General features: G+C 47.1%; 9 protein-coding genes across 13 annotated transcripts in view; 4 read left to right on the top strand and 5 right to left on the bottom strand.

Moving 5' to 3' along the window:
• Positions 1 to 310: 310 nt before the first annotated feature.
• On the top strand, positions 311 to 2,060 carry LOC117587784 (FAD-dependent oxidoreductase domain-containing protein 1). Its single transcript, XM_034278728.1, has 2 exons — positions 311 to 787; positions 846 to 2,060. Exons 1-2 carry the CDS (start codon positions 386 to 388, stop codon positions 2,001 to 2,003), a joined length of 1,560 nt encoding a protein of 519 aa, XP_034134619.1. The 5' UTR covers positions 311 to 385; the 3' UTR covers positions 2,004 to 2,060.
• Positions 2,003 to 2,818, bottom strand: LOC117587785 (calcium load-activated calcium channel). Its single transcript, XM_034278729.1, has 3 exons — positions 2,662 to 2,818; positions 2,522 to 2,599; positions 2,003 to 2,464 (listed from the first exon to the last, which is right to left on the bottom strand). Exons 1-3 carry the CDS (start codon positions 2,720 to 2,722, stop codon positions 2,052 to 2,054), a joined length of 552 nt encoding a protein of 183 aa, XP_034134620.1. The 5' UTR covers positions 2,723 to 2,818; the 3' UTR covers positions 2,003 to 2,051.
• A 449-nt stretch (positions 2,819 to 3,267) lies between these two features.
• Positions 3,268 to 6,780, bottom strand: LOC117587739 (apoptotic chromatin condensation inducer in the nucleus). Of its 3 annotated transcripts, none has more exons than XM_034278659.1 (6): positions 6,645 to 6,780; positions 4,879 to 6,551; positions 4,605 to 4,815; positions 4,291 to 4,537; positions 4,117 to 4,229; positions 3,268 to 4,048 (listed from the first exon to the last, which is right to left on the bottom strand). In XM_034278659.1, exons 1-6 carry the CDS (start codon positions 6,717 to 6,719, stop codon positions 3,866 to 3,868), a joined length of 2,502 nt encoding a protein of 833 aa, XP_034134550.1. In that variant the 5' UTR covers positions 6,720 to 6,780; the 3' UTR covers positions 3,268 to 3,865. The 3 variants fall into 3 exon arrangements, with proteins under 3 accessions (XP_034134550.1, XP_034134551.1, XP_034134553.1); XM_034278660.1 differs by lacking the exon at positions 6,645 to 6,780 and having other exon boundaries at positions 4,879 to 5,712; positions 5,749 to 6,575; XM_034278662.1 differs by having other exon boundaries at positions 4,879 to 6,707.
• A 118-nt stretch (positions 6,781 to 6,898) lies between these two features.
• On the top strand, positions 6,899 to 8,423 carry LOC117587743 (tetratricopeptide repeat protein 19 homolog, mitochondrial). 2 transcript variants are annotated; one of them, XM_034278667.1, is made up of 4 exons: positions 6,902 to 7,539; positions 7,598 to 7,761; positions 7,864 to 8,011; positions 8,074 to 8,423. In XM_034278667.1, exons 1-4 carry the CDS (start codon positions 7,009 to 7,011, stop codon positions 8,335 to 8,337), a joined length of 1,107 nt encoding a protein of 368 aa, XP_034134558.1. In that variant the 5' UTR covers positions 6,902 to 7,008; the 3' UTR covers positions 8,338 to 8,423. The 2 variants fall into 2 exon arrangements, with proteins under 2 accessions (XP_034134559.1, XP_034134558.1); XM_034278668.1 differs by lacking the exon at positions 8,074 to 8,423 and having other exon boundaries at positions 6,899 to 7,539; positions 7,598 to 7,770; positions 7,864 to 7,968.
• Positions 8,341 to 9,947, bottom strand: LOC117587742 (protein catecholamines up). The gene is made up of 2 exons (XM_034278666.1): positions 9,535 to 9,947; positions 8,341 to 9,478 (listed from the first exon to the last, which is right to left on the bottom strand). Exons 1-2 carry the CDS (start codon positions 9,875 to 9,877, stop codon positions 8,490 to 8,492), a joined length of 1,332 nt encoding a protein of 443 aa, XP_034134557.1. The 5' UTR covers positions 9,878 to 9,947; the 3' UTR covers positions 8,341 to 8,489.
• A 221-nt stretch (positions 9,948 to 10,168) lies between these two features.
• LOC117587738 (E3 ubiquitin-protein ligase MIB2) lies at positions 10,169 to 18,096 on the bottom strand. The gene is made up of 6 exons (XM_034278658.1): positions 17,707 to 18,096; positions 16,870 to 17,005; positions 13,708 to 13,875; positions 12,962 to 13,631; positions 12,735 to 12,897; positions 10,169 to 12,664 (listed from the first exon to the last, which is right to left on the bottom strand). Exons 2-6 carry the CDS (start codon positions 16,934 to 16,936, stop codon positions 10,499 to 10,501), a joined length of 3,234 nt encoding a protein of 1,077 aa, XP_034134549.1. The 5' UTR covers positions 16,937 to 17,005; positions 17,707 to 18,096; the 3' UTR covers positions 10,169 to 10,498.
• A 189-nt stretch (positions 18,097 to 18,285) lies between these two features.
• LOC117587744 (uncharacterized protein C1orf50 homolog) lies at positions 18,286 to 19,047 on the top strand. Its single transcript, XM_034278669.1, has 4 exons — positions 18,286 to 18,340; positions 18,398 to 18,555; positions 18,610 to 18,771; positions 18,835 to 19,047. Exons 1-4 carry the CDS (start codon positions 18,286 to 18,288, stop codon positions 19,024 to 19,026), a joined length of 567 nt encoding a protein of 188 aa, XP_034134560.1. The 3' UTR covers positions 19,027 to 19,047.
• Positions 19,048 to 19,192: 145 nt separating this feature from the next.
• Positions 19,193 to 21,741, top strand: LOC117587740 (protein hook). The gene is made up of 6 exons (XM_034278663.1): positions 19,193 to 20,179; positions 20,239 to 20,799; positions 20,863 to 20,981; positions 21,040 to 21,092; positions 21,159 to 21,335; positions 21,394 to 21,741. Exons 1-6 carry the CDS (start codon positions 19,295 to 19,297, stop codon positions 21,630 to 21,632), a joined length of 2,034 nt encoding a protein of 677 aa, XP_034134554.1. The 5' UTR covers positions 19,193 to 19,294; the 3' UTR covers positions 21,633 to 21,741.
• Positions 21,742 to 22,282: 541 nt separating this feature from the next.
• The window catches only part of LOC117587741 (protein hairy), a 20,235-nt gene continuing 16,389 nt past the window's right edge, over positions 22,283 to 26,128 (bottom strand). The window contains exons 1-3 of one of the 2 annotated variants that reach the window (XM_034278664.1): positions 25,066 to 25,621; positions 23,651 to 23,965; positions 22,283 to 23,566 (exon numbers count right to left, since the gene is read on the bottom strand). In XM_034278664.1, the coding sequence (XP_034134555.1) occupies positions 22,422 to 23,566; positions 23,651 to 23,965; positions 25,066 to 25,114 (1,509 nt within the window). In that variant the 5' untranslated portion in view covers positions 25,115 to 25,621 and the 3' untranslated portion in view covers positions 22,283 to 22,421. Of the gene's footprint in view, positions 23,567 to 23,650; positions 23,966 to 25,065; positions 25,622 to 26,128 lie in introns of those variants that run through there. The other variant, XM_034278665.1, reaches the window with a different exon arrangement.

The following is a 26,128-nucleotide window of genomic DNA, read 5'->3' as shown; positions in this document are numbered from 1 at the left end:
TGACCGTAGATTTATCGCTGAAATATACCGCACGACCCTCAAAAATGTATCAAAATACCTTCTCATTTTCAAATACATTATAAATTTTAAACTAGTGTCCTCGATTTTTATGTTATATTTAATATTTCTAGCTTGCTAGGATTCTCAGCACTAAACTAGAATTTGTTCCGATAATATTTGCTTGGAAATCCGTCTTAAATCTAGGTTTTTAACCTCTTAAATAGAGCGTGGCTAGGTGGGTTAAGTTTGGTCTTTCCGGTATATTTACGGTATATTTTGAAATTAATAAGACATACTTCGGTATATTCTGTGGACGTTTTTGCTATTATAAAATCAAAACGACTGGAATGTGAATGAAAATATATATAAATTCTCACCTTTTAAAATGTTACGATACAGACCCATTGTGCGCATTCTGACACACCGTTCCTACTCGTCTGGGGCCGCTGGCAATGACGGAAATCCCGGTGGCAGCGACAGTGTCGACGAAGACAAGCATCCAATTAGGCGGACGTTTCGGATACTTGGCAATGATATGCGCAAAGTCAAGGAATTCTTTGTGCCCAAGGATCCCATTGCAGAAAACACCTCACAAAGAATTCTGACACAAAGTAAATTCAACTTTGAGGGCGACAAAGGACCGGATCCCAGCCAGCTGGATGAATTCCAGACGCACTGCGATGTGCTGATCATCGGCGGTGGCGGTGTTGGTAGTTCCATTGCTTACTGGTTAAAGGAGAAGGCGCGCGATGGCCTTAACGTTGTGGTTGTCGAGAAGGATGAAACGGTATGTGGGAGCAACGTGGATAAGTCCTCAGAGTAAAATGTCTCTTGCCTTTTTCTAGTACGCCCAATCTGCCACACGCGTTTCTGTTGGCGGCCTGTGTCAGCAGTTCTCTCTGCCCGAAAACATACAAATGTCACTCTTTGCTGCCGACTTTTTGCGCAACGCCAAGGAGAACTTTGGCTCGGCCGTTCCACTCAACTTTACGCCCCAGGGCCATCTGCTGCTCGCTGGGGAGGAGGGCGCCGAGAGCCTAAAGAATGCGTCGCAGCTGCAAAACGAGCTGGGTGCACGAAACGAGCTTCTGACACCTGATCGCCTGGCGGCTCGATTCCCCTGGTTGAACACCAAGGGCGTTGCCCTGGGCTGCCATGGCATCGAGAAGGAGGGCTGGTTCAATTCGTGGGCGCTACTCACAAACTTTCGTCGCTCTGCTGGCGGACATGGCGCGCATTTCGTCAATGGAGAAGTGGTGGACTTTGATTTCCAAGAACAGCCGGATATAACGGTTTCGGGTGACAACAGTGCCAACGAGGGCTGCTTTGATGGTCTAGACAAGGCCGTCATTCAACTGCCGGATGGCACGCGACGCACGTGCAAGTTTGCTCTCTGCGTGATTGCAGCCGGAGCTAATTCGGGGAATGTAGGACGACTGGCACGCATTGGCACCGGGGCGGGAATGCTGCGGGTTCCCTTGCCCATAGATGCGCGAAAGCGGTACATGTATGCCATCACCACGCAGGCACAGAATGCACCCGGCATGGCCATGCCCATAACCATCGATTCCAATGGGACGTTCATACGGAGAGACGGCTTGGGCGGCAACTACATCTGCGGGCACAACTCCGACTCGCAAATCGATCCAAACAGCAATAATTGCCTGGTTGATCCGCAGTACTTTGAGCAGCATATTAGGCCCGCACTCGTGGAGCGAGTGCCCGCCTTCGAGGCAGTCACAGTTGTAGACAGCTGGGCGGGTCTGTACGAGCACAATGTCTACGATGAGAACGGAATCGTGGGACCACATCCGTACTACCACAACTTGTACATTGCCACAGGGTTTAGTGGGCACGGCATACAGCAGTCGGTGGCTGTGGGTCGAGCCATTTGCGAGCTGATTATGGATGGGCAGTTCCGCACCATCGACCTGTCGCGACTCAGCTTCGACAGGTTAATTGTCGACAGGCCCATGTACGAGTTGAATAATGTTCTAAGCTAGTGTCTGTTGATGGTACAATGTATTGTACATGATTAAAGTTTCAATTTACTATTTGAATTGTCCTGGCGGCGCACCAAAGAGACCACCGCCCTGTTTGCTGGCGGCACGGGAGGGGGCAAAGCCCAGCATTTTCTGTATGTTCTGGCGAATGGACATGGTGCACAAAATGTAGAGGAAGATGAACGAGCAGTCGGTGTAGTCTTCGCCGGCCAGATTGCGATGGCTCAGGCCCTGAATCCAGGAGATGGGAGTAAATGGCAATTGGGCCACAACGCGCCCATCGAATATGCTATTGAACATGCTCAGCAGAGCGGTGAAAGCAAAGCCTGTGGCAAACATCGACTTCATCTTTACCAGGGACAGGTCGCGGTTGTTGTTCTTCAGCTTCTCCTCATCGCGCTCGATCTTCTTTTTCACCGCCTTGTCCAGGGAATCGCCATGGATTTCCTTGCGGCGCTCCACTTCAAGTAGTTCACACGTTAATTTATGATAGTGATAACCCATTTTCCAGTACTTACATTTCTTGCTCTGCTTTTCCACTTCGGTCTTCAGCTTCTGATATTTTTCCGTGCGGTAAACCAAGACCCAGGTGAGTCCTTTTAAGGTAAATATGAATGAAAATATTCAAAATTCAACTGCTTTCTCATGCTTAACTCACCTTCGCCCAAAAAGGCGGTACAAACAGATATAAACACTATTAATATGGTGTCGGACCACATTTTTTCACTATTTTAATGTTAATTGAATGATAATACGTGTATCGACTCCGACAGAGACAGCTGACCCTTTTACTATCGATTGTTGGCGTGACACACTCCTATCGTTGACGTTTATACCATCGCTATCATGAATACTTTTATTTCTTTCTTTTACATTTCTAAAATGTAATTATTAGTTTTAAAACATAACCTCTACGCATGGTAAGTATTGGAGCAAAACTGTAACAAGTTACATATTTCGACGTGGCGATTTCCCCCTTGTAAAGGCGGGCGGCCAAATAATCCCCCTCTACCCAAGGGTAGAGCGGTAACTTAAAACCTAAAAAAAAAAACAATAATTATTAGTTTTAAAAGGAGCTGGTTGGAACTTTGGTTCTCTAAGATTTAAAACACACATTTTTTTATTGGCATGGTCACAAGCTTGCCGTCTGTTATTAAATTATATTTCTAAGTTTATTAAAATATCAAGAAATATTAATTTTACATTTGTTTAATTAATTGTTTTGCTCATTTAGTATATAAGAAATTGTTGTTTTGTTTTTTAGATTCCGCCGATACAGACGATTATCCTTGCGTTAATGCCGCGGCCGCTGTCGCTTTGCATGTTGAGGGCTGTGTAGTTTTTGTTTTTTGTTGTTGGAGGTGAGATGATGACGTTAGGCGCTGTAAGAGTTGCTACATTTGAGGAAAGAAATCATATCAGGTTATATATGGTAGTATATATATGTATATATGTCAATATATATATATATGCATATATGCATGTAGAACAACAACAAAGAGAAATATAATGGAGGGTGAAAGAAAAGTGGAAGAGAAGTGGAAAATCTCAAAGTTAAGTTGGTTGATTGTAAAAATGTTGGCAAAAACATTCAATTTGAAGCCAATTGGGCTTTAAGTTGAATATTAGATACAACCGTCAATATATTTAATGGAACGCGCGATAACGTTCGAAGAAATTGAACATTTTGCGGGTAATGTGAGACCACATTGAAGTTTTTGTTTGTTTTTTTTTGTTCAGTTGTTGTTCTTCACTTTTGTTGTTGTGAATGATGCTGTTGGTTGGTTGATGCTAATTATTGAGATATAATTCATTGTTTATTTGTTCAATCTCAAGACGCCACCTCCGCTCGGCTGCCCTGCCTAGTAACGACGTCGCTCCCTCTCGCGACTCCTCGAATGGCGCCGCTCGTTCGAACGATTGCGACGCGTGTCGCGTTGACGGTCACGTTCCTTTTCACGCTCCTTCTGCCGCTCCTCCCTCTCCTTAATGCGTAGCTTATGCTCCTCGATGCGCTTTTGGCGGAATGCCTCCTTCTCTGCAATCTGTTTTATGGAAAGATGCCTTTTATATTTACACGCCCCTCCAATGGGATTGGAAACTAAACGCTTACCGCTTCCGGCGTAAGTGGCAGCCAGTAGATGCAGGGTGTGATCTTTGTTTTGCGAAACAAATCATCCAAAAGCCTAATGGGTGGCTCGTTCTCCTTTCTCTTTGTCTTGGGCACTGTTTTAGAATAGATGAGATAATGCCAAAGGCTTACAAAAAGAGCAGATTAGCGCCTTACGTGGTGATCCAGAGCGGCTACGTCCATGTGCAGTGCGATCGTTATTACGTTCAATGCGCTCACGTTCGCGTCCGCGCACGCCCTCGCCCTCCCTGGAGCGCTTGCGATCCTGACCAGGTCGCTCCACATCTCGTGATCGGGAGTCCACCACACGCTCCTTGCTCCCACGACGTCTGTCGTTGGGGATTTTGTCGCGATCATTGGGCTCCTTCTTGCCCACATCCCATTCCCGTACCGGGCGGGCAGGCTACGCAGAGCATATACGTTATGTTAGATTAGTATAAAGAAAGACAACAGATTAGATTCCCTTGTACCTTTTTATCAGTAGCGTCCAAACGAGACCAAGCACTGCCTGCTTGCTGATTATCTCTGGTATTTTCCTGGCCATAGCGTGGCGGCTCGTCCTTTGTCAGTTGTATTGCACGATCCATGTCTGCGCGACTGCCAAAGTCCACATTCAAGCACTTTGGATTCGAGACTGGCCAGCGCACGCCGTGCAGGGCATGGCGTGTTTCAATAGCCTCACTGCGGGGCAGGAACCAAATCAATATACAGGAGATCAGATTTGTATGGTAATGGTTTACTCACTCTTCATTGGAATAGGCAACAAAGCACTTGGACTTGATGCGATCTATCCAGAAACCATCCTCGACTATCTTTCCCGTTCGTGCCAGCAGCCCCTTCAGCTGGAGCACAGTGAAGGGACGCACCAAATTGGTTATGTAGAGCACGTGACTGGAACGATTGCGGGCTGGACTCGGTGAGCGGACTACATTGGGTTTCGCAGATGCAACAGTGGATTTGCCGACATGCACTTGCACAATGTCTGTGGCGAGCGCCGGTGTGGTGCGGCCAGTGCCTGCGGTGGCACCCTTTGCGGCATTCGACTGGGCGACACTGTTGTCTGTGGCAGTGACGACCGTCACAGTGCCACTCTCGTCGCATTCCCGCTCACGCTCCTTGCGCAATAATGGTGACACAGAACGCTCCGATTCGTGGTCGCTGGTGACTAGGCCCTCCTCCTCCGAGGAAGATTCGAGCTGCACATCGCTGAGCGGCACTGGAACCACATCGGAAATGATGTTCTTCAGCGAATCTGTCGAAATGGCGAGCACAGGCGGTGCCCGATCTGTTGACTTTTTGTTTGTCAGCCACTTGCGCTTGCGCACGGAGCGCTGACTCTGCAGAACACCTGCGGCTGCTCCTGCTGGCGGTGTGGGTGGTGTCGCGGTCACTGAAGTCTCGTGCTTGTTATTATTCGGAAGATCAATGGCCTCGTCCCGAGCTGGGGCTGGCTGTTCTACTGACTGTTTGCGATTCTCCTTTTGTTCGTCCTTCGTCTTGATGGGCAACTGCTCCTTATGCTTGCGCTTCCTCTCCTCTCTGCGCTCCGATTTTGGAGTGTCCTCTGTGGTGGCGGCGTCAGCGTCAACGGCAGCGTCAGCGTCAACGGCAGCGGCAGCCTCATCATCCCTTTCTTCGACGTCCTCTGTTTGAATGTCTAATACATCACTGGATGTTTTTAGATGTTCCTCCTCCTTACTTGCTGTTAGGCTAATCGAAGGAGAAGGAACTTTTACCTCTTGAATGTGAATGCTCTGCCTGCGCCTGCCGTCGTCATCATGGTCATCGTCTTGGGTCGGCTTTTCATCATCCGATTTGTCAACATCCTTCACGTCCTTCTTGGCATTACCTGGCTCTGGTTGCGGCTTCTCGACCTCAGCTTCTTTCTCCTGCTTGGGCTGCGGGTCCGCTGCAGGTTCAGCATCGCTTTTAGGCTCATCTACATTGTCTGCAGCCGGCGGAGTCCTCTTCTCGCGCTTCTCCCGCTTGACGGCTTCGGTGTTGTTTCTGCTCGACTGGCATTTGTCCGAATCGGCTCCGTTCTCTCCCTCCTCCGGTATGGTTTCCACCTTCTTGTCGCTGCTTTTGCTTTCCACGCGCTTTTTAGGCGTCGTGCGGCTGCTGCGGCTCTTGCGCACTGGTGATGGCGATGCAGCACGCTCCTCGCTGGAGGCACGCTCGCGATCTGGAGCATCATTGATTTCTTCGCGCGTGGCGGCGACCTCTGTCATTTCCTGATTTTCAGCATCTTTGTGCACTACGCTGTCCTCCTCGGCTCTTTCATTGTCAGACACTTTGCGGGAGCGTCGACTACGTCGTGCCGGCAACGGTGCGGGCGATGTAGATTTTTTTCGCTCGCTACGCCGTCTCATAGCTGTAAAAAATAAACGCCCACGGCACACAGCACTGTAAAAAATCTGAAATAAAATGCGCGTGAACTTCTATAGGTCGGCACGTCTGTTATTTAATGCACTGATGAACTTTCCACTCCTAACTTTAGCGATATGCACCTTTTCTTCTTCGAGAAAATTATTTTGCCAGCAAAAGAAGAGCGTCAAATCCGCCATCAATATGCAAGGTTGCATTCGTGGTCTGACAATCGATAAATATTCGTTGTTTTGCAAAATGCAAAAAAAAATCTTTTTCCGCTGCACAATTAATTTGTGTGTTCTTACAATTGCTTCGCGCACATATAACTTTTAATAATAGTTGATTACGTTCTCAATATTTGATTAAACATTTCGGTCTGGTGCATTTCGCCACACTGTTTACTCACTTTGCAACACTAGGGCGCATTTCATAAGTGGGCAGGACAACACAACCAAAATTTCCAACTTTGATTTTAGGCATAAAATGCGTTAACTTATTATTAAAATGATTGTTACGAATATTTCCAAACTAAGCCAAGTCATGGCCAGGCTTCGGGTAGGCCCAAATCCAAGGGAATACTGCCAGTTGGCTAAATTTCGAAGAACCAACCAGCAGCAACGGTCAGAATCAACGTCGCTCTGCCCTGATGTGGGTCGCCAGCACCACCATGGTACGGGGTCAGCCTCGGGCAATGCATACAGAGGCACGGCCTTGGCATTTACAACGGCCTTCACATTCAATCTATTTGGAAACAGTGACAAAGACAAGGAGGAGTCACCCGAAGAAAAGCTGATCAACATGATCAAGCGATCCATTCTGTGTGTGCAACGGGAACAATACGACAAGGCGGAGCAGATGCTCCACCTGGCACTGCGGATGGCTCAAGACCTGCAGAGCAAAGATGGAATCACGTATGTTTACGATGTGATGGCCAATCTGGCCATGGAACGAGAGCAGTTCATAAAGGCAGAAAAGATATTCACGGATGTGATGAAGCGTCTCTTTGCCGATGGCTACACGGAGGAGAGCCCAAAGGTTTGTCCTTCAGATAGTTTTATTGAGGTAATGGTTATTCATGGTTGCATGTTTCTAGATCCTGCACATTAGTTCAAAGATAGCGCACATGTCCCAACTGCAGGGGGACCTGGAGAAGAGCTCCCAAGGCTTCATCTGGACTCTGCAGCAGCTTGCCAAGCTGGTTGAGAAGATGCCTGAAGACAAAGACGTCCAAGAGCTGTATGGCCTGACAAAGAATTGGTATTGAAGGTGTTTCCATATTGATTTCCAGCCCTCGTAACTCCCACACTCCACCCATCAAACGGTGTCCATAACGATGTGTATTTTGCGCTTCATTTGCAGGTTTGGACAGCTTCTGATGAAGCAGGGAAAATACACAGAGGCCAAGAATCTTTTTAAGGAAGCCTTCGACACCCTCTGCGAAGTGTATGGCGCCGTCAACGATGCCTCGGTGACCATTCTGAACAATATCAGTGTGGCGTACGTAAACGTAAGTTCTCACTCACTGTCAGACAAGGCACTTGCACAATAACCAAAAGTTACTAATTTTAGCTTGAAAACTACGCAGAAGCCAAGGCAACTCTTCAGCAGGCCATGGCCCTGGCCAAAGAGTTGAATGACGTCAGTCAAGAGGGTGTGCTGATGGCCAATCTGGGACTCGTTTACCTGCGTGAGGGTCTGATGGAGCAGGCGGAAAAGTCCTGTAAGCTGGCTTGGAAAATGGGGCAACAGCACAAGAATCCCGATGCAATCGAGCAGGCCGAGTATTGCCTCAACGAGATCAAGGCCACCATTAATGGGGCGAAAGGGCAATGAAGATGAGGTTCTCCTTGTAAAGTGTATTTTTTGACTAATTCAAACCGTTCGTATAGTAAAGCATAATTTTGAATGCATATATAAAACTCTCTCTCTCTCTCTCGCTATCTCTCTATGAAATTATGTGGATGTTTAAGTAACGCTCCAAGACACTATTCAAACTTGGCTATAACAATCATCAGCGCCACGCCGGTAAGTAGGGCCAGTATTTCCTTCAGGGACTGCTTTAGCTTGGTCGACTCCTCAAGCAGCTCTGGCAGCACGCTCACTGTGGCAATGTAAATGAATCCGCCGGCTGTGAAGGGCAGCACCCAGGGGGCGGAGTTGTCCTCACCGCTGCTGGCACCAATCAGGGCCAGCGCTGTGCCTGCAACGGCTCCCAGCGCCGTCACCAGCTGTAGCATCATCGCCTTTCTGCGGGAGCATCCCGACTTGATGAGTATGGCAAAGTCACCAATTTCGTGCGGCACCTCGTGCAGCAGAATGGTGATGGTTGTGATTATGCCGATGCTGTTGCCAGCCAAATAGGAAGCACCAATAGCCAGTCCATCGGTGAAGTTGTGGGCAAAGTCTGCCGCTAAATTCAGGTAACCTGAGATTTCTACTTCTCCCTCGGGCTCGGGCTCTGGCTCGGGTTTCTTTGCCTTGGCTTTGGTGGATTTACCTTGTTTGTCGCCATCACCGCTACCTTCTTTTGTCGGCTTTTTCTTTTCAGCAACAGGTTTGGGCTTGGGTGCGCCGTGGCTGTGACCGTGTCCACCGCTGCCACCCTTCAGTATGCGCACAAGTTTCTCCACCGACAGAAAGGCGATAATTCCGCCCAGAACCCACAGACCGACGCTCATGTCATGGCTGTGTCCATGGGCCTCGCCTTCATGATGATGGTCGTGTCCATGTCCATGACCATGACCATGACCATGATCGTGGTCGTGCTCTCCGTGACTATGCGGATGCGTTGCATGCGGTATCAAGTGCAGGAAGGCATCGCCCAATAGCCCGCCGGATGCAAAGGCCAGCAGAACCTTTAAACGGGGTTTCATCGCATCGCTGTTATCAAGGGGTATGATGTAGAGCAATACAAAAGGCGCAGCACTGATAAGCAACGTGGAGCCAATTGAATGCAACCATATGGTGCTCATGTCTATGGATAGTAAGATGAAGTCACCTATGTCAATACGGAGAGACAATGAGCCTTACCAAGTGCCGGCTTCGTTTTGGTGTGGTGGACGTGGGCCTCTTTATGCCCGTGATGATGATGCCCATGACCTTGGTGCTCATCGTGATGATCATGATCGTGGTGCTCATCGTGATGATGATGGTGGTGATCATGATCATCATGATCGTGTTGCTGCACTGCCGGCGGAGCGTTCTTGGCATCAAAATTTTCATTCGCTTCGCGCGAGTATTTAAAGCTGGGATTACCCTGGCCCCCGCATAATGACGGTAAGGAAAGCAGTATGCCACCAAGTATAATACCTAGTGCAAGCTTCTGGTAGAATTGAAGCTTGCTGCTCTGCAAATCGGCCAGTTGTTTGGCCATTATGAATTTACGTACGCGTGGGGCTTTCTTTTTGTTGTGACGTGTGTAACTTTTTTTCCCAACCAGAATTCCAAGCACTATCGATTGTCACTATCGATTGGTGGTCAAATGCACAAACAACTCAAAACACTCGATATTTGGTGTCTCTTTTCGATAGAAAAATTTAGCGCGACGAGTTTCAACTGTTTTTAATTTGTATATTTTGCAATTTATAATGACTATTAAATATCTTTTTTTTAGTTGGTTTTTTCGTTGCCAGACATAGTTGAACGATGCTAATAACTAGACACGTGAAGGGTGCACAATATTTTATGTATACGATGCCATTAGATAATCCGTTACAAAATAAGAACGAGTAAAATTCGGTCGGGGTATTCAATAAATAATAACTTCGAGTTACTCACATAACATTACTGCAAATAAAGCCCCACCAATCCCCATACGCCTCGCCTGCCACACGCAAGCATTTACATATGTATGCACTTCAATCGGGAGCCGTACGTACACTAAGTATAATTTTAAATGCTCTCTATGTATGTGTATGTGTATGTATTTACAAGCCACTTTGGTTGCGAATTGCTCCTGCTGCTGACGGTAAGGTCCTTTCCACCTGGTCACGCTTCAGTACAGGTTGATCTTCTTGAGTATCGTTTTGCGGCACATGTGACACGTGCGGAGAGTCTCGGCACAGTGGGAGCAAGCGCCGTGACCACATAGAAAGGCGACATCTCGCTTGCGCTCCATGCAAATGCCACAGAAGTGCGACTCTTCGAACTCTTGCACTTTGTTCTCCAAGTACCGCAGCAGATCGCCCGAGGGAAGACGCGCTGGATCGCTGGGCGATGATGATGACGATTGTAGGGAGACTACCCGCCCGCTGGAGGTGACGCGACGCTCGATGAGCACACCGCATCTCAGACATTTCTTCATGCGAATCCCGCACTCCTCGCAGGCGATTTGATGCTGGCACGGCTCGAAGCGCACCAGGGGCAGGATCTCATTGCACACGATGCACTCCAGTGGACCTGCTACCATGGCCGCCGGAATAGAACTAGGGCACGGCAGGACGGCAACCGCAGCAGCAGCAGCCGCACCACATGGCTGCTCTACTGTGCCGATGGCTGCGATTGTGTTGATGCTGCTGCTGCTGCTTGAGGTAGCTGGCGGCTTGGGTGCCTTCTTGCGTGGCGCAACCTGTGGCGAAACATTCGGTGGTGCCGTCAATGATGGGGCATCCGAATTGAGTTTCTTGACTCCCGGAGATGCTGATGGTGTGGCTGGTGTTGCGGCTACTGATGGCGAGGGCGTTGCTCCGGCCATATCGTTGGGCTTTGGCATTAGATCGAGATGCTGACGCTGTGGTGGCGGCGGAACAGGCGCCGCTCCGTTTGTGTCTGCACTCACAGTTCCGCCTCCCGTTGGCATTTCGTCTTCAGACATATCAAGCGCCTGCAAGCGCAGCAAGGCTGCGGCACTCGAGGACTCCGCCTCCGGTGCCTGCTGCTGTCCAAAGATCATCTGCCTGATGTTGCGGTCGGTGATCCACTCGAATATGCTGGCATTGGCATTGTTCAGCTCGACGCGGCAGCCCGCCCGCGACAGATAGATGAGTATGCTGTACATCAGACGATCCTCGGGACGCACACTAGTCTGCACGAGACTCATGTAGAATTTGTGAATTTCGGGCGCCTCCTCGGGATTCGGTTCCGCCGCCGACTGCAGATTGGACTTCTTGATCACGCACAAGTGCATGGCATTGTCTCCGTCCTCGTCCTTGGCATTCACATCGCACGACAGCCGCACGAGACGCTCAATCACCCCAGAATGGCCCTGCGAGACGGCCAGTAAGAATGGCGTCTGACGTCGATTGTTGCGGATGTCCAGCTCGGCCTGACCCTCGGTGACAAGCGTCTCCACCACCTGGGCATGGCCATTGAGGGCGGCCAGATGCAGGGCCGCGAATCCATCATCCTTGCGCACATTCACCAACTGCCTGGAGAGCTGCAGTATGCGACGGGCGGCCACCACATTTCCCTTGAGCGCCGCATGGTGCAGCACATTGAAGCCGCGATTGTTTTTCACCGTGAAGTCCAGGTTCGGGGCATTGCACAGCAGCTCCACCACCTCAGTGTTCTCCTTGCCAATGGCATCGTGCAGTGCCGTGTCGCCGTACGAGTCCTGAATGTTCACATTGGCCTGGTGCTCCAACAGCTCGCGCACACAGTGCGGCGTCTTCTTGTGCGCACAAATGTGCAGTGCGGAGCAGTGGCTCGAGTTGAGGAAATTCACTTCGGCCCCGTGCTGCAGCAGGACGCGCATTGTGGCCGGCTGATTTCCAAAGGCGGCGTAATGAAGTGCCGAATCGCCCTCCTTGTCCACTGCATTCACATTGGCGCCCTTGGAGATGAGGTAGCTGACCAGCTCGACGTAGCCCTGATGCGACGCCACCTGTATGCACGCCTTGCCGCCGCTCATGACATCCACTTGGGCCGGATTCATGTCCAAATATTGGCTCACAAACTCCAGATGCCCCTGAGCCGCCGCCCGCACTAGTTTATCCGCCACAGAGCTGCCCGAGAGGCCGGAGAGGGGTGTCATCACATGATCGGCACGCCTATGGCTTAGATCCATCATGCTGTTGGAGCGTTCCGCAGCCGTGGCCAATGGCGAACGCTCCAGTTTGACACATTTGGGATTGAGGGTCCACTCGAAGCCATCATCCAGCTGCTGAATGCGCAGATCGCCATCCGAGTAGACTTTAACCACTTTGCAGATTTTACCCAGCGCCTGAAAGAAAAACAATTTGCATTAGAAATTGCATTGGAATTCGTGGCTCTCCTGGCCGGCCCTTGCTTACAAATCGCATAATATCAATCCATTCGCCGTGTCCCTTCTGCAGCTGTTGGACCTTGTTGGCATCGTTGATGATGGTCACCAGATCGCCGACACGAAAGGAGACAACTTTAACGAGTGCGGCGGGATGAAAGGTCCAGCGATTGGGACAGTTTTCATATTGCACGCTGCCCAAAAGGAAGAAATAATTAGAGGAATCCCCTCAAAGGAATGATAGCTTATGCTCCTTACCGAATATCTCCTTTATCCGTGATCCGATGGACTGTTCCTAGCTTGGCCAGATGCTCGACCATGCGTGGATTCCAGCCGCCATGTCCCTGCTGCAGCTTCATGAGGGCATCCACCTCGAGGCAAACCTTGACACGGTCACCCACAGAGAAGCTTGGCTTCACCATCGGCGCCACCGGCTGCTGCTCCTCCGGCTGGCCGAGAACTGGCATGTGGTCCTTGTAGTAGTGGCCGCCGGCCGTGGCCGATATGTATTTGAGGTCGACGTTGCCCTTGTGCCCCAGACGATAGACGTTCGTTGAGCCCGTTACCCACGAGACGTTGGCCACACTGCGACAGGATTCGTTGTCCCAGCCACGGATTTCCATTACCCGCCCCGTCCTGCCCTCGCCGCCGTCCTGGTCGTTCCACTCCCAGTCCGGGCCGCGCACAACCTTTGAGCCAACGAAAATCCCACGCAATTGCATGCGCTTGGAACCCTTGCGCGTGGGCACTCGCACGCCCAGGGAATTGGGCGTGGTATATCTAATGAAGGGATGCTCCAGATCGTGCAGATCCTCGGCGTAGCAAAAGGCACACAGATGGTAATTGGCACACTGCGCACACTTGAAGACAATGCCCGCTATGCCAGCCTTCGAGCAGCCATCGCAGACGACATTTGAATGACGAACGCCTGCCAATCGACAGAAGCAATTAAAGGGGGGATTACACAGATCTCAGATATTTGATGGATCAGCCAGCACACTTACCAACTTGAGCATTATCCACAATTATCAGATCGTATTGACTCTGGTAGCCCACACGGTAATTGGTGCGATGTCCCGAATCCCAATTGACGACGACCGTGTTCTCTGGTGAGTGTGTGGAGCCGCAACGGCCGATTTCGCATACGGTTCCAACGTGACCTTCTCCGTCGTCTGTTGCGCAAGCAATGAAACGAAAGAAAGAAAATGAGAGAAGGCTCTGGTTGCTCTAGCTTCATCACGGATATAATGTACATTCTGTGGCACATCCGGTGGCAAGACTTCCTCCCCTCGAAGCGTTAATGTTTCCCCTCCATAAACAACACAGCTAAAAATACATTTAATCATTGACTCTAGGGTGCTCCAATCCCCCGATTTGGTTATGCACTGAAAATGCAACAGCAGCAAATGAGGCAGCTGCCTCATGTAATTATACACACGCACACAAACCAGACAGACAGACAGACATGTTCCTAGTCCTGTGGCATGGCATGCAGGATTGGGGGCTGCCGCCTCAGATGCCGATTTGTGTATGCCAAGCCCCAAAAATAAAACTCTCCAAACTCTCTCTCTCTCTTGACTGTCTGGAGCCCCTGGAGCTGTTGCACGCGATCCCCCCGTCTGCTTCTATAAATAAACACTCCACAAAAAATGTTGGAGACAAAATGGCACGCGCCCTTGCGCGACTGCCGCCGTCTGACATGACAGCCGCCAGACATTTATGCCTGCAGGCGGCACGGCTCGGCTCGGCTCGGCAGTATTTGGTTTTTGTCAGGGGAAAAGACGATGCCGAAACACATACCATGACCTAATCTGTTTATGGGTAGACACTCCAGAGATGTGCAGTTGCAGCTGCAAATGGGCGCCTCTCCTGTAGGGTTCTGTGGCACTTATTAGTCACGAGAATTTCTAGAAAATGGGGATTTCTTGGGACAATTTAAAGAAATCATTTTACTTTAGCCGACTATAGTCCTGGGAAAGGCGTCAGAAAATGAACTGAATTTAATATAACCAGAGCAAAACCTTGGCATACCCTAGCTATTATAAGAAGTCCTTTCTGAACCTTTTGCGACATTCCTCGAGATGCAGACACTCTTAGAACGACTTCAATTCCGAATCCTAAAGCAGTTATAAGTTTTGAATGCTTTTTGAACCATTGTTTCCGATTCGATTTCGATCATGAAAGGTCTTCGCAAAGAAAAGATATTTCTAGTAAAATTCAGAGAAATATGAAAACGAAATATAAACAAATATGCACACATAATGCGTTATTTTTACAAAGATTTTGCATCTCTAAACACAGGAAAGATCTGAGTAGATTTTCTTAAATGTGGATCAACTCTTTGGACCTATTACAAAGCGTTTTAATGCTTCCGAACCCAAGAATAATTCGCTGTCCCAAAGAAGACCTCTAAGGAGGAAGATCTCTAACAAATGTTCACCCATTTTTAGCCACTTCGAGTCGAAGAAATAATAAATGGAGTTATAATTGCAGAAATGATGACTATGAATAGATAATGGAATAAATGTATCATAAGCAGTGTTATGGCTCCCTACGATTGTATTTGTACAATTGTACAATTGTATTGATATATTTTCAGAGTCCCAAAATGAGTTGATTATGAGTTGCCTAAAGAAACTTTCAGAGTATTTGTGTAGATACCACAACAATTTATTATTCTTCTACTGTAAAAGAAGTATACCTCTATAAATGTTGCCTTACTTTTTGGCTTATAATTTCCGACCTCTTCAAATAATCCCCCCTGGAATGAAAGGGTATACATAACGAATGTATAGAACACAACACCACCGTAACACACATTCATTATTATGATAATTGTTCACACATCAAAAAGTACAACAAATATGAATGGTTAAAATCATTAATTGAATTAATAACTACAGAATAAAGTAATCTTATTTCCAGCGAATGAACACACATACATATGTACATATGTACAATGTACATATGTTATCAAAAATACATATATGTACAGCTGTGTTCAATGAAATAGTAGTGCTGCAGCTCACCACTTTCAAAACTATTTTTAAGTCATTTCACAGTATGCTGGCCCACACAATTTTGTAAAATGCTCCAACTAAGAGGCTAGGAAGTACTACTTCATTTGGACTGGAACTCATAGGGCTCAACTAATCTGCGGTCTGTGAACGCCAAACATATTAAGTTATTTCTTAAGCCGTACACCCCTAAACCTTCAGAACTAAACGCGTAGCTTTCTGGGACAGCTTGCAATTAAATAATGTGAACTAAGTCGTCTACGAACTGTCGTAACACTTACAGAGCGATATTAAATTGTTTTCATAACTTTTGAGGATATTGAAGACCATTTTCGACCAACCTCTAAAAGATACGTTTTTCGCATAAAAGGTCAATTTTTAGGGTTCTTCTGCTTGTTAAAATAGTTAATGCAATTGTAAGAGCATATTCAACTTAGATTTCAATTCCATTATACCTCCTGACTTCAGTTTTTAATCAAAATCTTAGGTTTCCTCTACTGGGCCGAGAAATGATTTCCGCTACGCTCCAAAAACAAAAGTACCGCCGTGTCCAAAAATTTCTTTCATCAAAAATCATCCTTTTTGAATTGATTTGATTTGTTTTTTAATTTTTTTTTAAATACTTGCACTTAGCACTACTATTTCATTGAACAGCAGATTTCGTGGGTACTCGACTAAAATAATGAAAAACAAGAAGATGGAATGCAAATGTAATAAGATTTCATCGGTTTTATAATCCTTGCGTTCCAATCTATTCGAAAAGGTATCAATTGATTAATTCGAAAGACTGGAAGAATCTCAAAAATAGTTGTGAAAGGGATGGGGGTGCGGCACTACTATTTCATTGAACACAACTGTATGTATGTATGTTTATACATATAGTATATCTACGATATGTATATATAGAATGAAGCGAGGGAAAGCAAAAAGCAATTGGTAAGCGAAAAGAATTTCGCTGGCGCATTGAGTGTTGCTATAAATAGAGAGGCGCGTCCTCTTTTTACACACAACAACGCCCTGAGCAACGCAATGGCATCTTGCCGCACCGTACACCGTACACCGTCGGTGTGCACTCCATGGTACACCCTTAGCTTCAGAGTTTTATCGGGATATATGTACAAATGTAGAAATTCTCCACTTGATTCTTACCTTGATTCGACCATATCCAATTGGGTCCGCGAACCACACGTATGCCGGGCGGAATGGAGGCTCGCATGGTTTTATGTAATTTTCCTTCTGGCGTGGCGTTCTGCTCTGCTGCGATTCGGTTGTAAGGCGGAGGCTACTGCAAGAAGGAACGGAGCACAGAGCAGAGAGATATGACATTTGACATTAGGTTTCGCTGACGGTGGCTGGATGGGAGTTGAGTACTGAGTTGGATGGGGACCTGGTTTATATTTGGGTCAGATAACTGGTACAAAGTCAGCGCATGACTAAAAGGCACAACAACCAGCAGCAGCACAGCAAATATTCTGGATATTCTGTTCTGTATATGGAAATGTACCTGAGGAAACTGCAATGCAATGCAATGCCATCCAATGGATTTCAAATGGATCGGACTGGGACTGGGACTGACTGTTCAACGGATATGGAATTAGAAGGTCTCATGACCATCATTGTGTATGGAACTCAGCTCCACGCCACCCCATACACCATGGTGCGGGAGTCAGTCGGACGGACGGACGGACGTGCATATGACGCATGCCGATAAGACATATGGAGGGGATACATATCTATTTACATATATACGAGTGTATTTCTTGTGTGGTCTCTGCCTCTCACTCTCTCTCTCTCTCTCTTTCTCTCTCTGAATGATAATAATATTTGAATGGTACACTCAGCAGCATTTTGGGAAAATACAAACGGAAAATATATAATTGACCCGCATGTTGTTTACGAACTTACACACACACACTCCCGCACACACATAGTATATAGTTTATACAAATGAAAAATGATTATATTTGTTTGGGGCCAATTGCTTACCGAATGCAATTTCTAGTTATTGTGTCACGTTTAATCACTTTTTCCCGCAGCTGTTTCCGTTTAATGTAAAGTTCAAGTTTTCGCTGTGGCTCTAGTGTTGCATTATTATGCGCGCGTGCGCTTTTTTAATTGGCATTTAATGTTTCCCTAATATATTTCCCCCACTTGAAACCGTTGCTACGGCCCACAATTTAAGGCATTCTTTTACTCTCGCTCTTTTACTTGATGCTCGTTTGATAATTAGCACATCAGCATCGCACAAGTACGCTGCTTTTTGTAAACCATTACACTTTAACTTCTATTTGAATAAAAAAATTTAGAATTTTGCTAGCAACTACAACTAAAATTTGGCTTTCTTCTTCTTGCTCTAGGTCTGGCCTAAAGATGGCAGTGCAAAATTACTGCCACCTATCGATATATTCGATTGCCATTGCCTACTATCGGTTGTTCACTTCAATAGCCCACATCGATATATAGAAAAAGAACAACAATCCCAAACACATGATTGTTTAATTTTTGTCCATAGCCTACTCAAATTTAACAATTCAATTAATTCACATTAATGTATTTCACCGGGTAATGAAAAGAGCTGCCACAATGGATCAGTTAACATACACCACAGCAATTAAAAAGGGTATGCAAAGCAATAATCGGTGTATAGTAAAATATTAAAACACTTTACCTCTTACAGCACAATTGGTGGAGAGAAATCCCCAAAATCAGTTGGATCCCCTGCGTGTTTCTATGCACGGCCAGGAGGACATTATTTCCTTGGCCCAACAAATTCAAAACGCGGACAAACAACTCAAAAATACCACTTGCAACAAGCTTGGAGTAATAATGGACCAGGTAGGGACAACACTTAGCTTATATTGATTTGAATTAACATAATCATGATTTTAGATCAAGATGCTGCAAGCTCAGGCCATGGAAATATTAAAAGAGTCAAATGTCAACCGGGATCTGCACAATGCCGCTTGTAATTTTACGAAGAAACCCGGACAAATCTATCATCTTTATCAAAGGCCATCAGGTCAAACATATTTCAGCATGCTCTCGCCGGAAGTAAGTCTGACAAACAACAACACTTGTTCAGCAGATGTAATTATAATATTTTTACATTTTCAGGAATGGAATCATTCGGTCGACCAAACATATAAGGGCAGCTATAGACTAGAATTCGATTTAAGTTGGACACCACTGGAAAATGTAAAACAGCAAGATGAGAGGCTCAAATGGGCGGAGAAATGTATGGAGAGGGCCTTGGACAGTGGACGAGGCTCAGCTATGGCTATTGACTTTAACATTAATCATGAATAAAATGGTTTATATTCTTATATATTTATGTATCGTATCCCCACTTCTTTAAATCGATAGCACAGTAATAGCTATTATCGCATAAGAAGTGACATCACCGTATGATTGACAGCCAGCTGCTTCGGTAGGGGCGTAATAGCTATCGATGGTGTTGGTGCATCTCTATTCTGTTTTGTTTTCACTGCACAGCTGTGTGGGTCTTTTGTGAAATTTTCTATATTTGATTTGTGTTTGTTTTGTTCCGTTCGACGTTGTCCAGAAGACACGTAATATGTCCGCTGCCAAGAACGAAATGTATTACAGCCTGCTGGAGTGGTTCAAGACACTCAATTTGAACGCACCCCACGCAGATGCCGAGTCACTGGCAGACGGCGTAGCCGTAGCCCAGGCGCTGAACCAATTCGCCCCCGAATCATTCACAGACTTGTGGCTATCGAAAATCAAAGCCAGCGCCGTGGGAATCAATTGGCGTTTGCGTATGAGTAATCTAAAGAAAGTAACACAATCGTTGTACGAGTACTACAGCGAGGTCCTCAACTACACCCTCAGCGATTTTGTGAAGCCCGATGTTCAGCGCATTGCCGAGAATTGCGACCTTGTCGAGCTGGAGCGTTTGCTGCAGCTGGTGCTGGGCTGTGCGGTCAACTGTGCCAAGAAGCAATCGTACATCACCGAGATCATGTGCCTGGAGGAGGAGCTGCAGGCGAACATCATGAGAGCCCTGCAGGAGCTGGAGTCCAGCCGTAATGCCGCCGAGGGAGGCATCGTCACTTCGTTGTCGCGCAGTTCCATCAGTGGGATGCTGGATGGCAAGGTGCTGCAAGAGGAGCGCGATGCCATGGCCCAGAAATGTTTCGAAACCGAAAAGAAAATGCTGCTGCTAATCGACGAGAAGACAAACCTTCAGCAGGAACTGCAGAAGCTGCAGCAGGAGTTTGCACGTCTGGAGCATAGCTCCACAGTCATTGGCGATGATGGTGTTTCGTTGGGACCCGTCCAAACGGGCTCTGTGCGCTACAACGAGCTTCGGCGTCAGCTCGATTTGCTGAAGGAAGAACTCCTGCAGTCGGAAGGTGCACGCGAGGATGTGAAATTGAAGGCCCAGCAGCAGGAGACCGACCTGTTGCACATGCAAATGCGCATAGATGAGCTCTTGGTATGCGGACACTTCAGCCTTTGTTTTGGTTTATTATAATTTTCAACAATTTCCAACAGAAAAGCACTGCTGAGGTGACGACTCTGAAGGACGAAGTGGACGTGCTGCGGGAATCGAATGACAAGCTGAAAATATGCGAGGGACAGCTGGATACGTACAAAAAGAAGCTGGAGGACTACAATGACTTGAAGAAGCAGGTCAAGATCCTGGAGGAGCGCAGTGCGGACTATGTGCAGCAGAACGCACAGTTCGAGGAGGATGCCAAGCGATATGCCAATACCAAGGGCCAGATAGAGCTGTTCAAGAAGGAGATCCAGGATCTGCACACCAAGCTGGACAGCGAGAGCAGCAAGAATGTGAAGCTGGAGTTTGACAACAAGAATCTGGAGGGCAAGAATCTCGCCCTGCAGCGAGCCAAGGATAGTTTGCTGAAGGAACGTGACAATCTTCGCGAGGCCGTCGACGAGCTCAAATGCGGGCATCTGTCTTCCAATTCGGGTCTCACGGGTACCACAGTTTCCCGGGAGTTGCAACCCCCAGCCACTGTGGAGAAGATGCAGCGTCTCGAGGCGGAAAACAAGGCTCTGCGCGAAGGGCAGGGCGGTCAAACGGCTCTGGCGGTGAGTCATGGAAGATGGTGCAGTAGTTTATCTCTTTATAAATTGTTGTAATTTGCAAAGCAGCAACTTCTGGATGATGCTAACAAACGCTGCGAGAATCTACGCGAACAGCTAAAGACGGCCAATGAGCGTATACTCTCCCTGTCGCATGCCTCCCAGAGTGACGATCCCATACTGAAAGAGTAACTAAACATTCAATCTGCCTTTCAATATTTTTAATAACATTCCTTTCCATTGCAGAAGCGAATTCGGCAAGCAAATCAAGCAGCTAATGGAGCTGAATGAACAAAAGAGTGAGTCTCATGGAAGTTTTTCCTACAAAAAAAAATGAATCCAACTTTATTTAAATTTTCTTGCAGCCCTACAATTGGAAGAGTCCGTGGCGCAGAGCTCCTCATTGCAGTGCAAGGTTACACAGCTGGAAACTAATCTGACTGCTCGCGAGCAGGAAGTAATGGCCTACGATGCGAAATACCGAAAATGTTTGGAAAAGGCCAAGGAGGTTATCAAGAGCTTCGATCCGCGCATAGCCAGTGGTATTTATAGACCTAAAAACACCCAAGAAAATGCATTTAAATACTCATGACTTTGCAGCAATCGATGCCAGTGCCTTGGAAAAGTATTTCGATGTCGTTGAGGAGGAGCCAAAGCCAAAAATGAGCGTAATGGAAGAGCAATTGATGACCTCGGCCTTCTACAGATTGGGTGTCAATGCCCAGCGCGATGCTGTTGACTCGAAATTGGCCATATTAATGGGCTCGGGGCAGACATTTCTGGCACGCCAGCGACAATCCGCGCCACGCAAACCACTAAGTGCAATGAAATCAAAGTAGGGGCACTCGATTCTGTTCGATTAAGTTAAGGACATATTTCATCGCCAGGGGTTTGTTTCAACATTTATATAAATCTATATATAATATATATATACATATATAAACATAACGCAAGTATTTATTCGATATCCGCATGGAGCTGATCTATATAGTATTTTTAGAGGAAGTACTTTAATAAAGTTGCAACAAACAAAAGACAATTTATCCAAGTTAAACAAATTTTAAAATATCGAAATTAAAATTTTAAATAAATTACCAAATATTCTGTTCGATTTTTCTCTGGCAATGAACGATTAGCGATCAGTAGAACTCGATTATAATGATATCGATTTTACTAGTCGAAATTCAAATAATTATAGAAACACCACCAACACATCACTGTTTTTGTAAATATCTTAGCTTTAGTATAGAATTAAATACATTTAACGCATAGTTCAGGGCAAAAAACATACATACATAATTTCATAGGTAAATCATATGATCGCACGCACATTAATGCTCCCCTCGATCCAAATAAATCTAACCAAAGAATCGCTTCTTTGGGCATTGGCACACGTAAAAAATGCAAATTCAGAAAACGAGCTTCATAGACAGTAGAGCAGTTATAACAATAGGTTTCTGATCCATCTCCATCCATCCATTTCTTTTCGTCTTGTGGGGGGACGGCGGTACGCCGGTTGCCGGCGTCACCATTTACCATCTCCACATAAGCCCAACAAACTTGTGCAGTCTACATACTTGGTACATAAAATCTAGCCTCCTTCTCCTCAGGCTGCGTTATTCTCGCATTCACCACGGACGCCACATGCTCTCATCCTGGCCAGGACCGGGCTGCCCGGCTGCTCCCGCCTGCGCCATATAGTGATACTCCTCCTCCTGACGCTGCCTCAGCGCCTGGCGCGCTGCACTGCTCGTCTGCGGACGTGGACTGGCCTCCAGCGCCTCATTCTCATTGGAGCCAATGCCACTCTCCGATCGGGGCGATGACTGCTGCGTCGCAGGCATCGACTTTAGCTCATTTACAGAGACGCCAGAGCTAACCGAAGCAGCCACGGAGGCTGGCCGGTCTGTTGCCGCAGTCGCAGTCATGGCGGAGACGGTGACTCCTGCAGACGCGGCCACTGCCATGCTGTTGGCATACGCAGCCGCAGCTGCGGCAGCGACATGAGCTGCCTCTAAGCCACCGGGAAAGTTGGGACTCAGCTTGCCCGCCAGCTGTGGCTGGACACGCTGCAGCTCAATGAGTCGCTCAAAGTCCGTGCGCGTGGCAATTGGATCGACCAGGGGCTGGGCACTGAGGCCCAGAGCCGCCGCCAGTTGCACGTAGTGGGGAGGGAGGACGAGCACACCGTTGGCGCTGTCGGGCTGCTGCTGCTGCTGAATCTGCTGGGCCTGCTTCAGCTGCTGCTTGTACTGCTCGAGGACATTGGCACACACTTTGTTTCGATCGTCCTCGTAGCTCAGCTCCGAGACGATGCTGCTGGTCGCTACCCCAGGGTCCACCTGCGACTGGATCTGTGGGGGAATCTGTTGGATCTGCTGGCCACGATTGTTGTTCTCGTCCTGAGGCGCCGGGGTCGAGGCCTGCAGTAGTCGCTGATCGGCACCCAGCTTCAGGCCCTTGCTGTAGTCCAGGGGATTCGAGTCCTGGCTGCTGTAGTCCAGCGAATGCTCGTCCGGCTGCGACTTCTTCGAGTTGTTCAGATCGAAGCAGCTGCTGCTGCTCGGACTCTCCACAAAGTTGGCCGTCGAATGGGGACAGATCTCCACATCGATCTCTGCTATGCACTGATCCAGATGTCGCAACAAACGCGCCTTCGATCCGGGCTCCCCAAGTGTGGGCATGCTGCCCATTGGCGGTGGCTCTGGCGTGGCCAAATAACGAGCCACTTCTCGAGCACAGTCCGTATATCCCGCTCGATACTTGTTGACAGCTGCAGGGATAGAAAATGCATTCAATGAGACACGTGATACACGAGTAGACGGCCCGAGCCCGAGCCCGAGCCCGAGACACTCACAAGGATCATCGAGGTTGCGATGTCGCTGGAAGTGGCGCACTGTCAGCTCTAGAATGTCCGCCTTCTCTAGCTTCGTGTGCTTGGCCTGTCCCTCGCCGTTCTTCGCATTCTGACTCTTTGTCGACTCGAGGATAAGGGCCTTCAGGATGGCCAGGCTCTGGTTGATGCGCGCCCTTCGTCGCTTTTCCATGAGTGGTTTATTTGTTCGCTTGCTGATGTCCTGCGACGAGGTTACATTCTGCGTGGAGCTCACCAGCCCAATGGACTTTATGCCGCTGCCATTGGCGGTCGAGCCGGCGGCGGTGAATCCGATGCCTGGTAAACAAAAAGAAAGAAAGAAAAGATATCCAAGGATTAGGTGGATAGTTGTAGTCATCGTCAATCGTATATAATATAGTATATATTGACTTTGCAAATATCTGGAATCTCCCGGAATCAGAGGGCAGAACCGTAAATATGGAGTCTTGACATTTGTAATATTTTACAGCATTTTTAGCGCAACAGAAGAATTTTGTTTAAAGTTTGTTTGTGATATATTCTAAATGGTAGAAACTTTACACATTTCAATCGGACTCGAAAATCGTTTCAAATATCAGATCTTTAAGGATTTACCAAGCTAGCATCCTTTTTGATGGGGTATTTATTGCAAAGAGCTTGTATGAAATCGTAAATTTCCCATTAATCTCTTTCAAATCTCTAGGAGTCTTCTTTAAAGTCTAGGATTTCCGTAGCCAAGAACTACGAATGGACCAACTTCATTTTTGTTATTTTAATTCTTTTTTCTTTCCATGTTGTTTTCTACTTTTTTTTTTGGGATTGTTTCAAATGTTGCAATCAAATTAAAGTGCTACATTTGTCCGTTTGTTTTTAGTCTATGTATCTCTCAATGTCCTAATTGAATGGTTTAACACTAAATCCCAAAAAAAAAAAACAGAATTCTGCAAACAGAAGGCAAACCGTGCCGGGCGTTAAAGCGCGCCTACAGGTGTTTATTTATGTGAAACGCACTGTAGTTCCCATTCATTATTTTATTTGGGAAATGGATTTAGGCTTTAAAAACCACTAACTGTGACTATTCTAGATATCTTGATACTTTTATATCTTCTTTATGAAAAGAATTTTCCTGAATGAAAGCTAACTAAATTCTAAGAATTTCAGATTAATCTTTACTCTCCGATTTATCCTTTAAAATGGCTCTGAGAATCATATTTATTAATTGAATGATGATCAAATTCTTAGAAAATACCTTGAAATAAGAGAAATAAGAATAAGAGCAAGAAATTCAGGATTAAACCTTGAATGGTAAATATGAATGCAGTAAATAGAGTAGAGATAAAATAAGATCCATATCTTTCGCATCCCCTTTTTTAGGCAAAATCTTTCGCATTATAGATTTTTTAAAAGTATATTTTTACCAGTTGCCGATTTATTTTTCGAGTAATCCTTATCACGTTTTGCTGTCATTTTCTCATTTTTACGGAATTCACAAGAATTCTTCGATCCGCCAGAGATTTGTTTTTAGCGGGGATTTTCCACTTTTCCACGTTTAATTTGACTTTCAGTTAAACTCGATTTTCTTTTTCTTTTCCTTTCTTTTATTTTTTTTCAAAATATTCCCGCGCTACAGACAGACAGAAATTGCACGTCTTTTGAGTTTTTGTTCCGCTTGTAATTTCTCTTGAGATAAAATTCCGTATCCAAAAAGGAGGCAGACAACGTCCGTATAGCCCGATGGTTCACGGCTAACTGACGACAAAAGCAACTGTAAAAGCTGAGCTGTGGGTTTTTTCACGTTATTTTTCGACTGTTTTTCGCCGTTTGGATTTATCCGCTGTCGCGTGCGCTTCGTTTGTGCAAAATTTCCCGACTGAATGGTGCTGCTGCTGCTGGTTGGTTCTGCTGCTTGCTACTGGATGTGGCTGTGGCAGTGGCAGCAGTGGCACGAGCCATCGGCCACGAGGCACAAAGTTTGCCAGCCGTCATCGTGTGGCGCAGCAACCAAAGCAGATTGGAGTCAACCGACAATAAAAGCAACACCAACAGCAACGCCTGGCTGCCTGCCTGCTGCCTGCCACGTTAATGGTGGTTGTGGTAATGGTTGCCTTGCCACACACACACACACACACACACACACACACACACAGACAGGGACACAGAGCTTAACGACGCAGCAGCAGAGGCATGTTGCCAGTGGGCGGGCGTTGGCTGCGGCAAATGTCAGGCAGCGCAAGCGACAGGCCGACGTGCCGCCAAGCCGGACAGACGGACGGACGGCGTGACCATGTCTGGCTTTAGCGCGCACACAAAAGTTCACACACAGACACACACACACACACAGCGATACAGACACTCTCACACACAGATACAAACCCCCCCCCCCCCCCCCCCCCCCCCCCCACACCCAAAACAAATCACATTTTCGGGGCCACAAAAGCGAGACCACCCACACGATTTTTTTTTTGTGGGTGACGAAAAAAA

The sequence above is a fragment of the Drosophila guanche genome, unplaced genomic scaffold (assembly GCF_900245975.1).
Source record: "Drosophila guanche unplaced genomic scaffold, DGUA_6, whole genome shotgun sequence".
Classification (NCBI taxonomy): Eukaryota; Metazoa; Arthropoda; class Insecta; order Diptera; family Drosophilidae; genus Drosophila; species Drosophila guanche.
This window is presented reverse-complemented; position numbering and strand designations above follow the sequence as displayed.

Coding starts and splice junctions, on each gene's coding strand:
- LOC117587742 (XM_034278666.1), bottom strand. CDS start 9,877: ATGGCCAAACAACTGGCCGATTTGCAGAGCAGCAAGCTTCAATTCTAC. Junction 9,479..9,534: donor CAAAACGAAGCCGGCACTTG/GTAAGGCTCATT, acceptor TACTATCCATAG/ACATGAGCACCATATGGTTG.
- LOC117587740 (XM_034278663.1), top strand. CDS start 19,295: ATGTCCGCTGCCAAGAACGAAATGTATTACAGCCTGCTGGAGTGGTTC. Junction 20,800..20,862: donor GCGGTCAAACGGCTCTGGCG/GTGAGTCATGGA, acceptor TTTGCAAAGCAG/CAACTTCTGGATGATGCTAA. Junction 20,982..21,039: donor GACGATCCCATACTGAAAGA/GTAACTAAACAT, acceptor TTTCCATTGCAG/AAGCGAATTCGGCAAGCAAA.
- LOC117587785 (XM_034278729.1), bottom strand. CDS start 2,722: ATGTGGTCCGACACCATATTAATAGTGTTTATATCTGTTTGTACCGCC. Junction 2,600..2,661: donor TACCGCCTTTTTGGGCGAAG/GTGAGTTAAGCA, acceptor TTACCTTAAAAG/GACTCACCTGGGTCTTGGTT. Junction 2,465..2,521: donor GGAAAAGCAGAGCAAGAAAT/GTAAGTACTGGA, acceptor AACTACTTGAAG/TGGAGCGCCGCAAGGAAATC.
- LOC117587743 (XM_034278667.1), top strand. CDS start 7,009: ATGATTGTTACGAATATTTCCAAACTAAGCCAAGTCATGGCCAGGCTT. Junction 7,540..7,597: donor ACACGGAGGAGAGCCCAAAG/GTTTGTCCTTCA, acceptor GCATGTTTCTAG/ATCCTGCACATTAGTTCAAA. Junction 8,012..8,073: donor TCAGTGTGGCGTACGTAAAC/GTAAGTTCTCAC, acceptor TACTAATTTTAG/CTTGAAAACTACGCAGAAGC.
- LOC117587738 (XM_034278658.1), bottom strand. CDS start 16,936: ATGCGAGCCTCCATTCCGCCCGGCATACGTGTGGTTCGCGGACCCAAT. Junction 13,876..16,869: donor TTGGATATGGTCGAATCAAG/GTAAGAATCAAG, acceptor CTTGCGCAACAG/ACGACGGAGAAGGTCACGTT. Junction 12,898..12,961: donor ACGGATAAAGGAGATATTCG/GTAAGGAGCATA, acceptor CCTTTTGGGCAG/CGTGCAATATGAAAACTGTC.
- LOC117587744 (XM_034278669.1), top strand. CDS start 18,286: ATGAAAAGAGCTGCCACAATGGATCAGTTAACATACACCACAGCAATT. Junction 18,556..18,609: donor TTGGAGTAATAATGGACCAG/GTAGGGACAACA, acceptor TCATGATTTTAG/ATCAAGATGCTGCAAGCTCA. Junction 18,772..18,834: donor TCAGCATGCTCTCGCCGGAA/GTAAGTCTGACA, acceptor TTACATTTTCAG/GAATGGAATCATTCGGTCGA.
- LOC117587784 (XM_034278728.1), top strand. CDS start 386: ATGTTACGATACAGACCCATTGTGCGCATTCTGACACACCGTTCCTAC. Junction 788..845: donor TTGTCGAGAAGGATGAAACG/GTATGTGGGAGC, acceptor GCCTTTTTCTAG/TACGCCCAATCTGCCACACG.
- LOC117587739 (XM_034278659.1), bottom strand. CDS start 6,719: ATGCAACCTTGCATATTGATGGCGGATTTGACGCTCTTCTTTTGCTGG. Junction 6,552..6,644: donor ATTTTCTCGAAGAAGAAAAG/GTGCATATCGCT, acceptor ATTTTATTTCAG/ATTTTTTACAGTGCTGTGTG. Junction 4,816..4,878: donor GTTGCCTATTCCAATGAAGA/GTGAGTAAACCA, acceptor CCTGCCCCGCAG/TGAGGCTATTGAAACACGCC.